This window comes from Ambystoma mexicanum, chromosome 3p, assembly GCF_040938575.1.
Source record: "Ambystoma mexicanum isolate Mex_15411 chromosome 3p, UKY_AmexF1_1, whole genome shotgun sequence".
In the NCBI taxonomy this organism is placed as follows: Eukaryota; Metazoa; Chordata; class Amphibia; order Caudata; family Ambystomatidae; genus Ambystoma; species Ambystoma mexicanum.
Genome location: NC_090925.1, coordinates 876,296,564 through 876,310,217, shown reverse-complemented (window position 1 = coordinate 876,310,217; position 13,654 = coordinate 876,296,564). Strand labels below are relative to the sequence as shown.

The window sequence follows — 13,654 nt, the reverse complement described above, 5'->3', positions numbered from 1 at the left end:
CGGCGCCGTTAACCCCATACCGCCAGGGTCGTAATGAGGCCCATTGTCTTTTAGTTTTTTTTCTTTCTCAGTAAGGGATAATAAAATGTACCATTTAAGGTAGCACAACAATGCGACCTTTATTCTCCCTGCTTTAACTATTTAAAGGTGAACCTCACCACCAAGAGTGACATTCAGCCACTGCCCAGAACTGATAGGTCAATTCAAGCTTTAGGTGCTTCTACCTTCCGTTTCATGATTGCCCCTCTCCCCCCCCGGGGGTGTCGGTATGTGCCATTGAGCTCCAGGTGAGATGAGAGGTCAAAAGCCTGCATGCATGTACCATCATGACCTTTAGATTGAAGTTGACTCCCATTATGGATCAGCACCTTGTTTTCCAGGTATAATCAAACTATCCTACATTGCATATCTTGCGAATATTGCAGCAGTAGCAGCAAGCCCTGAGCTACATTGCATATCTTGCGGATATTGCAGCAGTAGCAGCAAGCCCTGAGCAGTGCATTCACAAGCAAGGCCTTACAATGCAACATTATTGCTTGTGTTTGCATACAATAACAGCTGCACTGCACACTTTTAAGGCTGCTTTCCTGCATAATGGCGTCAAAAATATAGTATGCTCTTCAACCTGTCCTGAAGGAAGACTATGGGCCTCATTACAACCCTGGTGGTATGGGCTTAACGGCGCCGGTAGAGCTGCTGGTGCCGTTAAATCCCATGCTGCCTCATTACGAGGTCCGCCCGCGGGACCCGCTCAGGACGCCTGGTTTTACCAGACGTCCTTAGCCGGTCCCGCGAGCGGCCCAGCATGCTAACAACGGGCCCGTCATTAACGGGCCCGTTGTTAGCATGCTCCCCATTCCCATTGAACCCTATGGGGCTCATATGGGAATGGGGATTCATTTTTACCAGGTCCCAGAAAAGGGCATGTACCGGCGACAGCCATGCCCTTAATAAGGGCACGGCTACCACATGGGTCGTAATGAGGCCCATGTATTGCAAGGACAGGCCAATTTCTCAAAAGGTGTTTACGTCTGTCTTATTACTCTAGGTTTCGATTCTAACCTTGTTTTTAACAAAATGATGAACCAGTCACACTCTTTTTTTCCTCTTCATTTTTCCAATTCAGGCTCTCCAAGTGAATTTACAAATTCACAAGTAACTTTAACTCGTTCATACAGACAGAATTAATTTATTTCAGAAAGCAATTAGCACCTGGGCGAGAATGTCGGAATCCTGACAGCCAATTAGGATCTAGCGATTCCGGTCAATATTCGCCGGTTTAGATATGGATCCTTGAACGTGACAGTGTTGCTAATAGCGCTATTGCCCTTGCATCTCTGTGTGTCTTCATTGACAAGTGAAATACTGAAAGACTCAAATGGATTTGGAATGACATTATAATTACTTGAAAGGAAATATTATGGACAAAGAATGCATTCAAGTATTTCCATCTATTGCAGCACACCAACCTTTTTTTGGAGCTGATTCCTAATTGAGGTAGGAGGTTTGTTGTTCATGAAATTCCATTTCAACTGGTTGGAATAATTGGAGGATTAAGACACCAGACGGAGGTTCTATAGAAGGAGTATCGCTTAAAGAATTTGAAAAATTGATCATTTTGTTTGGACTGTAACACATCTTCTGATTGCGTGTCAAGAACCAAGTTGACCAAGGCAATTGTAATTTGGACCATGTGTGGCTGTGTTCCCTTTTAAGGATGCAGAGGCTTTTCTTAGATATGATATGACATGCCGTGTCATTTATAACGCGCCTGTACACAAGTGTTTCTAGGTGCGATGTTAAAACAGCTCAGAGATTTCACCAGGTTTTGCTACAATGGTCTTTTGGTCCAAACTCACCTTTGCACTTTCCAGCGTAAAGATGTTTTGCTCCACCACTATGAATTTAGCAACTATTTTTTATGAATAATGCTTATTTTATATGTGTGTTCTGTACCTGTACTTTGCATTTGTTTTAACTTCCTATTTGTTTTTATTCTGTAAGAAAGGTTTGAGGGTAAATCATTCCATACAAAGCACATGTTTAAAATGCCAAACTATTTGACAATAAGAACAATCATGATATACACATGTTTGAAATGTAATATCTAAAAGGATCGTTTAATAAAAGGTGGCTATTTGCTGGGACTTCTGGGCCCGCTTAATTCGTGTTTGCGTTGCTTCCTTTTCAGTGGGTCTCACATATGTGTTGCTACTTTGAAAACTACAAGCTCATAACTCATTAACACGGGATATGAGCAAACTGTTTTAAAATGTCAAGGGCCTATCGTATGCAAAACTGTGAGTAGTTATGCATATTTTTCATCTTTTAAATATTGCCAAAAAAGGTTTTTAAAAATCATGTGGGTGACTATTTAATTGCAGCCACCAACACATATGTATTTCCTGTTTCACACACAGCTGGGTGGCATATGTCTGTTCTGTGAAATGATTGGACATCTGTAATACATAATAAAGTCAAGAACATCTCACAATGTATGTATATCATGGGAGGAATTCAATATATTTATCCTAAAAGCCCCTTTAATTTACAGGTGCATCGCGCTGCTCTATCGATGGCACTTCCCGATCTGGCAAGATAGAAAAGTGCGTCAAAAGGGTATGGACTGCACCGAACCCCTCCTGGGCGGTATGCAGTCGTTATAACGAAAATGTTATAAAGAATGAACATATAACGAATATTTTATAACGAAACATTTTATGAAGAATGCACTTAGGGGTGGGTTGAAGGGTTAAATCTTAAATCTTAAATCTTGTGGGGAAACGGTTGTGGTGGGTTTTTAGGGGTGGGTTATGGGGTTTTGGGGGGAACCCCCCTGCCCCCTAAAAATGTGTTATATTTTTCATTATAAAAGTTTCGTTATAAGTGCATTATTCACAAAATGTTTCGATATAAAGACGTGACCCTCCTGTGCTACGGTAAATTATAATCAGTGGGTGCCTATGGAGAGCAACTGCAATTGGTCTTCTATCCCTGACCCAGTGTTGGCTTTTCTATGTGTGGCTGGCTATTACTTGAAGTTTGCCGCAGGCAGAAGGGGGGGTTACACTCGCAGGTCTTCTCTGGAGCAGGGAGCTAGGGATAGAAGGCGGGAGCCTGGAGTAGTTGCAACAGCTGCAGTGTCTTTTCCAAACCCTACTTTCTGCAGATCTCAGCTTGAAGCAGCTATGACCTTTACCAGAGGCTAGTGGCTGTCTCCGGTCAGCTATGTGAAGATAGCGTATGGCGCCTCATTCTTTTCATCAGCACGGGACATTTACCAAGGACAAGTCTATGCCATGGAAAAGGAGCATTGGCAAAGCCAACGCTTCTGGCTTAGGACAGGCATTTGACGGGTACTGCCATAAAGGTACTACGTGGCCATAAGATAGTAACATCTGTAACATGGTGTGGTGAGCTGGTCATATGATAACAGTGCCTGGCAAATGCCTATCTCCTGCTTCCACACAAGCCAAAACAGTTGGCTTTGTCAGTACTTGAGAGGACTTCCGTGCAAGGAATATATACAAGTGTCTGAGGACACATTTGGTTATGGCATTTTTATTACACCCATAGCACATTTACAACTGCAATTCTCGAGAGGATAGCTCAGGGGCAACGTGCTCGCCTTGGAAGCAGGATGACACGGCGCAACACAGGTTCGATCCCTGGGGCCGCGCTTAGAAACCTCTGGGTATTAAGCACAATATAAATAACCAATCATATCAATTAAGCCATTAACGCTCAACAGACTGCTTCGAAATAATGGTACGATGTCCATTCATCGCCGTTTCTTTTTTCGTAGCATTTTTTTGCCGCAGATTTTTGACCGCAAACACCCATTAAAAATATGGGGGATGGGGGTGGGTAGTGGGATATAAGGTTTTGGGGTATTTCGTTACTAGATTCTAAATAGGTGGGAAGAGGGTTTAGGGGGTAACACCCCCAACAAAAACAAAAAAAATATTCGATGAGTTTTTGCGGCAAAAAAATCTGCAGCAAAAAATGCCGTGAAATAAAAACGGGCGATGGAGTGACATGAAACTATAATAATACGGCCAGGCTAAAGTTTGATGTTACTGCTTGACGGAACTAGCTCAAAGAGATCACAGGTGGGTATGTTATGGGCTGGGACGGGAAGATAACGGTGGGGATGGCCATAGGGATTAGCATGGCCACAGCCATCAATGGGTGGGTAAATAGCCAATCACCTTCAAGCTGTGAGTCCCTTCCTCACATGTCAACTCCCTCCTAGCTGCACTCCGATGCAACAGTTTCAGCTTACAGGTGGCACTTAAGTGTCACCTAAGAGCCAACATGAAAACAAGATTATCTTGCCATGCTGTGTGTAGTCCAGAAGCTGCAGCTCTCTCTGGGGCAAAGACTTCTCTGATCAGATTCTCGAGAAGCAGTTAGTTTATCAGAACCTCCAAACTGCATAAGGGGGTCACCAAGGCTCAGAACCTGGCCATGGTGATAAGCAATGATCAGGCACTCAATTCTGATTGTCTGTATGTTGCATGGTAAGGGTATTGCAATCACACTTTTTGTTTCAGGACCAGTGGGTAAATGCTAGGGTATCTGGAGGAGGGGGGCGAGGGTGCAAAGTAGTCCATGATCACACTTGCCCTTTTGTGTGTTAGTTTCAGACTCTAAGGAGATCGTATATGGGTGTTGCTACCCTTTCCTTACATACTCAAAGGAATTTAGAGAGGTCCCGGCGAGCCGCAGAGTTGCCAGATGTTCAAGGTTAGTTCTGTGAAATAGGCACTGACTATCCTCTTTAGGTGCCATTAACCTTCTCACCTCGATATAGCCCTTCTCCAAGGAAAAGGATGAGGGAAGAAAGGTCTCTGTTACGACAGGTTGGATCGGGGTTGCCAAAGGAGGGGGGAGTTCTTCGTGGGATTCAATTCAGGAGTAGTAGAATAGCAAAGCTCCGACCAAGCCTGGCCAACCATGACACTTTTGGGAGAGCCCAACTCTTGCCAAGCGCCTTCTGTATGTTTACCTACACCAGACGCCACATAATGCTACACACAGCTGGTTTGCTATTAAATGTACAGAGTTTCATTTAGTATGTTGAGCGTGGGTGAACCAAGAGAGTTGTGCATTTATCAGACTAGTGTTTCCTGCTTTGTGTTTACTAGAATTTTGACACTTTCTGAGAACACAAAAGACTCTTCCAAGAGTTACTGGAAATTGGGCAATCATGAGCAACTAGCAACAGATAAGGGAATCGGGTCAGTTGACCTGCATGGTTTCGCCCCCGCCGGTTGCACACCCTGGCAACCCTTGCACTAGGGGACTGTTCTGTATCTACCTACAGCCCGACTAGCACTAGACACCTGATGGCTGCACTTACCCTTGCACTTGCCAACTGTTGGCCGCACTTTTATTTATTTATTGTCTTAATTTATCTTACTGTTATCCTATGCACTGCACTATCCCCTCCCTTATTGCACTCCCCCCCTCCACTGCACGATCTCAATGTCACCTGGCCGAGTAGGATTGTTGTCTTTGTCTTCCCTCTGTTTCCCCTCCCCTGCCTCGTCGCGCCTTGAAACGCTTGTGTATAGGCGCGTTATAAAATGCCATATCATTTCATATCATATCATGGATGCCTAATTATCCATCAGATGAAGAGAGAGTCGCCAGTCTCCACCTCTCTACTAGATTTGGTGTGCTATTATTGGTTTCTACCATTTGGTCCTTACCGTGGAGAACCCAGTCTCATTGGAAGAATGGCTCCTACGTGGCCCTTTGCTGTCCAAGATGTTCTTGACAACCTTCAGCTCGCGGCTTTTGCTTGGCACGTATCCGTCCTTCAACGAAATGAGGATGGGGTTGGCATTCTTTCCTCCCAGCCACTCGTCTGCGTCCATGGCAGGATCTGGGCCGACAGTGTCTGGATACAGATCCTCTTGGAAAAGGTCTGACTGAAGAAAAAGGGGCAAAGAGTGGCACATGCTTAGTCAACATGAGATTGGCCTGTCAAGGCAGGCAACTAAACCCTACCACATCTCTTGCTGTTTCAGGACTTGGCCAAAACACATCTTTGCCACACCAACTCAAAATTGACCTCTGGTACATCCTGCACGCCCAATCTGTAGCATTCATTTATATTCTAGCACTGAGAGTCACATACTGCTATGCCAAATTATTTGAATCCTGAACTGCAGCACGGCACCCACTGCTAGCTCCGTGCTAGGACGCGCACACAGCTTAGGTAGGCGCACCTCAGTCCTGATCTGCAGCGGTCCCGATGGTCCCTTTCTGGGACCCAGGCATGGCTCTGTTAACGTGCCTCAACCCTGACTTGCAGAATCTCAAGCAATGCTGGTTCGTGATCCCACCAAAACATCTGACGCACCCGCATCCAGAGCCGCAACCCCCTCTGTTATGCCAGTACGAAGCCCCACAGACCGCTCAGTAGATTCACCAACCACCCTGGCCTGCAGCACCCACTGCTATTCTGCTCCTGAGACCAACATGGCTCTTCTAGGATGCCTCATGCCTGACCTGCAGCACCTCCTGGCACGGCCCATTACTGCGATCCACACACCGTTCTATCAATGCACCTCAACGCGGACCACCACCAGCGCCTATAGCTTTAGTCCAGTATGCCTCATACAGTTCTCATGAACCTCAGGCTTCACCCACACAATCCACTGTTATTCCAGCATGGGGACTCGCAGAACTATGCTAGTGCTCCTCACCACACCACGGAAGCACCACATGCCATTCCAGTACTGAGATCCGCACACAATTGTATTGATACACCTAATTCCTGCACTGGGCACCTCCTGCAATTTCAGAACAGGACGCCAGTGCGGCTTTATCAAGGCTGAATCCTGCCCCCTCATGAGAGCCTTACCTTTCTCGGCACTGTCATTGCAATCGGTTCACATTTCCTCTCGTGTAGTTTGTAAAATCTAAAACAAAAGAAGGACATGAGATGAAGAGGTGAACCGCGGCTGCGCACCACTTCCGCTAGAGAAGCTGGGAAAGCGATGTTTCTGGTTGTCACACTGCTGACTCTCACTGGGCACTCTGGGGAAAGGGTGGGTTGCGTGCACGTGTGCCAGGTGACTGGTGGGGCGGGTCACATGAGTGCAGGGGGAGGAAGATGAAGTTCACCTACCTGGCAATTTCACACTTGTTGACCTCCAGGCCTCTCTTTGGCATGTAGCCCATGCCGCGCTGGGACTCCTTGCTGCTGTACATGGAGAGGTAGTGCACATAGGGGGCCTCGTCTGTGATTTCGAAGTAGCGAATGCTGCTGTCGCCCTGTAAGGCAGAACACAACCGCTGCTGGTCATTCCACGCGTGTGAGGGTCTTGAGAGAGGCAGTACTAACTTCTGCCTTCTTCTGAAATGCACCTTGCTTCCCATCCCCATGCAGCGCTCCCCACTCCTTGCTTCCCATCCCCATGCAGCGCTCCCCACTCCTTGCTTCCCATCCCCATGCAGCGCTTCCCACTCCTTGCTTCCCATCCCCATGCAGCGCTCCCCACTCCTTGCTTCCCATCCCCATGCAGCGCTCCCCACTCCTTGCTCCCCATCCCCATGCAGCGCTCCCCACTCCTTGCTCCCCATCCCCATGCAGCGCTTCCCACTCCTTGCTTCCCATCCCCATGCAGCGCTCCCCACTCCTTGCTTCCCATCCCCATGCAGCGCTTCCCACTCCTTGCTTCCCATCCCCATGCAGCGCTCCCCACTCCTTGCTTCCCATCCCCATGCAGCGCTTCCCACTCCTTGCTTCCCATCCCCATGCAGCGCTCCCCACTCCTTGCTCCCCATCCCCATGCAGCGCTCCCCACTCCTTGCTTCCCATCCCCATGCAGCGCTCCCCACTCCTTGCTTCCCATCCCCATGCAGCGCTTCCCACTCCTTGCTTCCCATCTCCATGCAACGCTCCACACTCCTTGCTTCCCATCCCCATGCAGCGCTTCCCACTCCTTGCTTCCCATCCCCATGCAGCGCTCCCCACTCCTTGCTTCCCATCCCCATGCAGCGCTTCCCACTCCTTGCTTCCCATCTCCATGCAACGCTCCACACTCCTTGCTTCCCATCCCCATGCAGCGCTTCCCACTCCTTGCTTCCCATCCCCATGCAGCGCTCCCCACTCCTTGCTCCCCATCTCCATGCAATGCTCCAAACTCCTTGTTTCCTATCCCCATGCAACGCTCCGCACTCCTTTCTTCCCATCCGCATGCAATGCTCCCCACTCCTTGCTTCCCATCCCCATGCAGCGCTCCCCACTCCTTGCTTCCCATCTCCATGCAATGCTCCAAACTCCTTGTTTCCTATCCCCATGCAACGCTCCACACTCCTTGCTTCCCATCCGCATGCAATGCTCCCCACTCCTTGCTTCCCATCTCCATGCAATGCGCCAAACTCCTTGTTTCCCATCCCCATGCAACGCTCCACACTCCTTGCTTCCCATCCCCACGCAATGCTCCCCACTCCTTGCTTCCCATCCCCATGCAACGCTCCCGACTCCTTGCTTCCCATCTGCATGCAATGCTTCCTGCTTCCCATTCCGATGCAATGCTCCCTGCTTCCCATTCCCATGCAATGCTCCCCACGCCTTGCTTCCCATCCCCATGCAATGCTCCCTGCTCTTTGCTTCCCATCCCCATGCAATGCTCCCTGCTTCCCATTCCCATGCAATGCTCCCCACGCCTTGCTTCCCTTCCCCATGCAATGTTCCCTGCTCTTTGCTTCCCATCCCCATGCAATGCTCCCTGCTCCTTGCTTCACATCCCCATGCAATGCTCCCTGCTCTTTGCTTCCCATCCCCATGCAATGCTCCCTGCTCCTTGCTTCCCATCCCCATGCAATGCTCCCCATGCCTTGCTTCCCATCCCCATGCAATGCACCCCACTCCTTGCCTCCCATCCCCATGGATCTCTCCAGACTCCTTGCTTCCCATCCCCATGCAATGCTCCACACTCCTTGCCTCCCATCCCCATTCATCGCTCCAGACTCCTTGCTTCCCATCAGCATTGCAACGCTCCTCCCTCCTTACTTCCCATCCCCATACAATGCTTCACACTCCTTGCTTCCCATCTCCTTGCAACGCTCCACACCCCTTGCTTCCCATCCCCATGAAACACTCCACACTCCTTGCTTCCCATCCCCATGCAACGCTCCACACTCCTTGCTTCCCATCCTCATGCAATGCTCCACTCTCCTTGCTTCCCATCCTCATGCAATGCTCCACTCTCCTTGCTTCCCATCCTCATGCAATGCTCCACTCTCCTTGCTTCCCATCCCCATGCAACGCTCCACACCCCTTGCTCCCCATCCTCATGCAGTGCTCCACTCTCCTTGCTTGCCATCCCCATGCAACGCTCCACACTCCTTGCTTCCCAACCCCATGCAAAGCTCCCCACTCCTTGTTTCCCATCCCCATGCAACGCTCCACACTCCTTGCTTCCCATCCCCATGCAAAGCTCCACACTCCTTGCTTCCCATCCCCATGCAAAGCTCCCCACTCCTTGTTTCCCATCCCCATGCAACGCTCCACACTCCTTGCTTCCCATCCCCATGCAAAGCTCCACACTCCTTGCTTCCCATCCCCATGCAAGGCTCCACACTCCTTGCTTCCCATCCCCATGCAAGGCTCCACTCTCCTTGCTTGCCAACCCCATGCAAAGCTCTACACTCCTTGCTTCCCATCCCCATGCAATGCTCCCACTCCTTGCTTCCAATCCTCATGCAAAGCTCCACGCTCCTTGCTTGCCATCCCCATGCAAAGCTCCACACTCCTTGCTTCCCATCCCCATGCAAAGCTCCACACTCCTTGCTTCCCATCCCCATGCAACGCTCCACACTCCTTGCTTCCCATCCCCATGCAACGCTCCACTCTCCTTGCTTCCCATCCCCATGCAACGCTCCACACTCCTTGCTTCCCATCCCCATGCAAAGCTCCCCACTCCTTGTTTACCATCCCCATGCAACGCTCCACACTCCTTGCTTCCCATCCCCATGCAAAGCTCCACACTCCTTGCTTCCCATCCCCATGCAAGGCTCCACACTCCTTGCTTCCCATCCCCATGCAAGGCTCCACTCTCCTTGCTTGCCATCCCCATGCAAAGCTCTACACTCCTTGCTTCCCATCCCCATGCAATGCTCCACTCTCCTTGCTTTCCATCCCCATGCAACGCTCCACACTCCTTGCTTCCCATCCCCATGCAAAGCTCCCCACTCCTTGTTTACCATCCCCATGCAACGCTCCACACAACTTGCTTCCCATCACCATGCAAAGCTCCACACTCCTTGCTTCCCATCCCCATGCAAGGCTCCACACTCCTTGCTTCCCATCCCCATGCAAGGCTCCACTCTCCTTGCTTGCCATCCCCATGCAAAGCTCCACACTCCTTGCTTCCCATCCCCATGCAAGGCTCCACACTCCTTGCTTGCCATCCCCATGCAAAGCTCTACACTCCTTGCTTCCCATCCCCATGCAACGCTCCACACTCCTTGCTTCCCATCCCCATGCAATGCTCCCACTCCTTGCTTCCAATCCTCATGCAAAGCTCCACACTCCTTGCTTGCCATCCCCATGCAAAGCTCCACACTCCTTGCTTGCCATCCCCATGCAAAGCTCCACACTCCTTGCTTGCCATCCATGCTGAGGGTCATATAAGTGGACACCCTTATGACAGATAGCACTGGCACCAATGGAAGCTTTTTAAAGGAATACCTACATGTGTCAACCTCCAAATCACAGACATCCCTTAGGGACATCCATAGAAGGGGCAGATCGTTGTATTTTATTTTTTATTTATTGGACATTTGTATGGCACCTATACACAAGTGTTTCCAGGTGCCACAAGACAAAATGGGGGACGGGAACATAGGAAGGACAACAACATACGGTTATATTTGCCTTGTGACAATCCTACCGTGCGAGTGCAAGAACAATGTGGTAATTTCAGGGGAGGGGGCAGAGGGAGAAGGGCAGGAGTAGGGTGCCCAAAGGGATGGGGGAGGGCAATTACTAAGTAGTTACTACGACGATTGCTACAGGTTTCAGTGGCAATCGGGATAGGGGAAGGGAGGGAGGGAGAATAGTCAAACCTATCTCCTCCAACAAGAACAGTGATCTCATTTCAAGTGGCCATGACTATCTAATGCTTGATACTTTTAAACAATCGCCAGTTATCCTATAGAGCTCTGCTGCGCTAAGTAGCAAGATTCATCAACAGAGAAAGAGGCAGCTGGCATAAAGCTTTCTCAATAAATATGTGTGTGTGGACAGCAAAAGCTGATATTAATTGAATAATGATGAATAATTGGGCACTGTTCTCCTTACTTCCCCGAAAGCAGGTTCGAAAAAGCTCTCTGCATGATGTGGTTACTTAAAGAATGTAAATGGTGGGCCCGCCTTCCTGTCTCCTTCCTACACCGCCCACTAGGTCTGCATCTCTGTTGCTCTTCCCTTTAGGGTGGCATAGTGTTCTTGCCATTCTTGGCCCTTTTGCCATGTTTTGGGCCGACTAAAAGTGTTTTCTCTTTTCCTCTCACCCTCTGTGCCACAATTGACCAGATCTAAAAAATGTATTAGTTGCTGCCAACCCCTATCCGTGGCTCCCCTGCACTGAGCCTGCATGGCCAATCTGGGTAACCACTATCCATGAATTCCTTCATTTCTGCAAAAGGACAGCACTGAGGTCCCGGTCAACAAGTCTACAAAAATGCCAAGGAACGGCCTGGTCCTACAGGCCACTCTTCAAACGGTCCCACCTAGATAAGTGGGATTAAATAACACGTGGAGTTACACAACTGGTAGTCTTTTGATGATGATGTGAAATGAGACAATTCCCCACACGCCTCCCGTTTTGAGATGCTCATCTGGTCCATTGTGGATAGCCACACCTGACAATGTCACAATGGTGCTCAGGAAATGCGCCTCTTCTTTGGTAACCAATACGCTCAAGGGTGCGTTGCCTCAGGGCCAGTCAGAATGTGTGTGAAACCCCAAATCCGTGAGAGGCCTTGGTTTTGACATACCGACATCATCAGAGATGAATTCACTCTCCCGGCAGGGCCCTAGTACAAAAGCATCGGTACCACCTTTTACTATGGCTCACGGCTTGGTCCACGGAAGCAGCCAAACACTCTTATCCGTCCCCCGAAAGGTCGGAAAGCATATGAAAATGTCTCCACTTTACGTACCCCTTTGTGGTCACCTCAGGACCACGTACTTCTCTGGTCCCTCAATTCTCTAGTAATAAGCACAAACAGTGAAAGAAGCAGGACAGAAAGGGAAGTCTGCCATTTGGAATGTATATTTGACAGTGACCTTTCATTTCTTCCCCAAGGATATGCTATCGCTCAGAATGGTTTCTATCCCCTAGGCAGGATTTCAGCTATCCTTCCCCTTCCCAAGCTTCCTCAAAACATTCCACTTGCCCTCAAGGCAGGCCTCTGGTTATTAGAATACTACAAAAGACCCTATAGAGGGCTCTCAGAAAAGACAATATCAAAATGACTGAGGGCCCAAAACGACGCATGCACGGATCATATCCACGCCTCGCGGATGATACCATATCATGCGCGTACTGTAGTCCTTGCGCTGGATGGTGGTAAGCGAAAGGGTTTCCTTCATGACACAATCTGTAGTTCACAATCCATTCATCTCCACTTGCTAGGCTACATCTCCAGGCGGTTCCTTCCATACCACCCAACAACACACTGCAGTTTCTCCAACTAGAACATACTATATACAACAGGTTTGAGGGCAGATTTCTAACACACACAGGACCCCACCCCCGAGAATGCTGTTCCACCACACCTTCTATCAGAAGTGCAGTACTTTAAATTCCAAAAGGGAGTAAAGAACCTCCTTTCTCTCGGTACATAGAGAAGACCTTCCATTTGACAAGAATGCACTGCCCAATCTGGCAGGGGGCACCGCCCCAAGAAGCAGGAGCCAGCAGCGACTGGGCGAGGAGGCCTAGTGGCAGCATTAATCATGAATGCTTTGGTAACATTTTGCTCTATTTCCCCCTGTTATGCCTCAGTATACTGCCTGTCTTCGTTTCATTATATTGTTTCAATTCAATTTCTTTGGTAAAAGAATTTGTCAAAAAGAATGATAAAAGTCAATTCAAACTAGCAAGTCAGGAGACCACTACCAGCAAAGGATTGTCATAGCCACCATAATGTTTATGCTAAGACATGGCGCACGAAAGTCAGATGCCCAGCTCTCCACCCTACCGAGGTACAGGCCCACTGTGCCCTCTTCCTACACTAAGCTTTTGTCACCTGTTTCCCATACCCGATAGACCATGGGGACACACGTGCCAAGAGACAGTAACATCCGGCCTTCTTTGATGATTCCATCATGTCAGCCTCACCTTCTTCTTTTGTTTTTCTCCATCCTTCCCAGAACCCTGAAAAGGCTGCCAATATGTGTGAGCATGTCATGTGGTTTACATGGGTTTGCCAGTCCTTTGATCAGAACAATCTTAAGTGCGTTAAATAAACTAGGAAATTCACGTGGCCTTGTTTGTGAAAGTATAATAACCATGCAGCACATGGGTGACATTAAGGGTCAGGTTCACCTGTATTCATCAATGAATATGATCACTTTCATATTGTGTAGGTATAATCACCATAATATGTTGGTCTAATTACT

The 13,654-nt window shown here is 48.9% G+C and overlaps 1 protein-coding gene across 1 annotated transcript in view; it reads right to left on the bottom strand.

Moving 5' to 3' along the window:
- Window positions 1-13,654, bottom strand: part of LOC138581046 (coronin-1A-like) — a 170,789-nt gene that overhangs the window by 18,536 nt on the left and 138,599 nt on the right. Inside the window, exons 8-10 of the mRNA XM_069652073.1 lie at window positions 7,145-7,290; window positions 6,878-6,935; window positions 5,718-5,939 (exon numbers count right to left, since the gene is read on the bottom strand). Coding sequence (XP_069508174.1) covers window positions 5,718-5,939; window positions 6,878-6,935; window positions 7,145-7,290 — 426 coding nt within the window. The remainder of the gene's footprint in view (window positions 1-5,717; window positions 5,940-6,877; window positions 6,936-7,144; window positions 7,291-13,654) is intronic.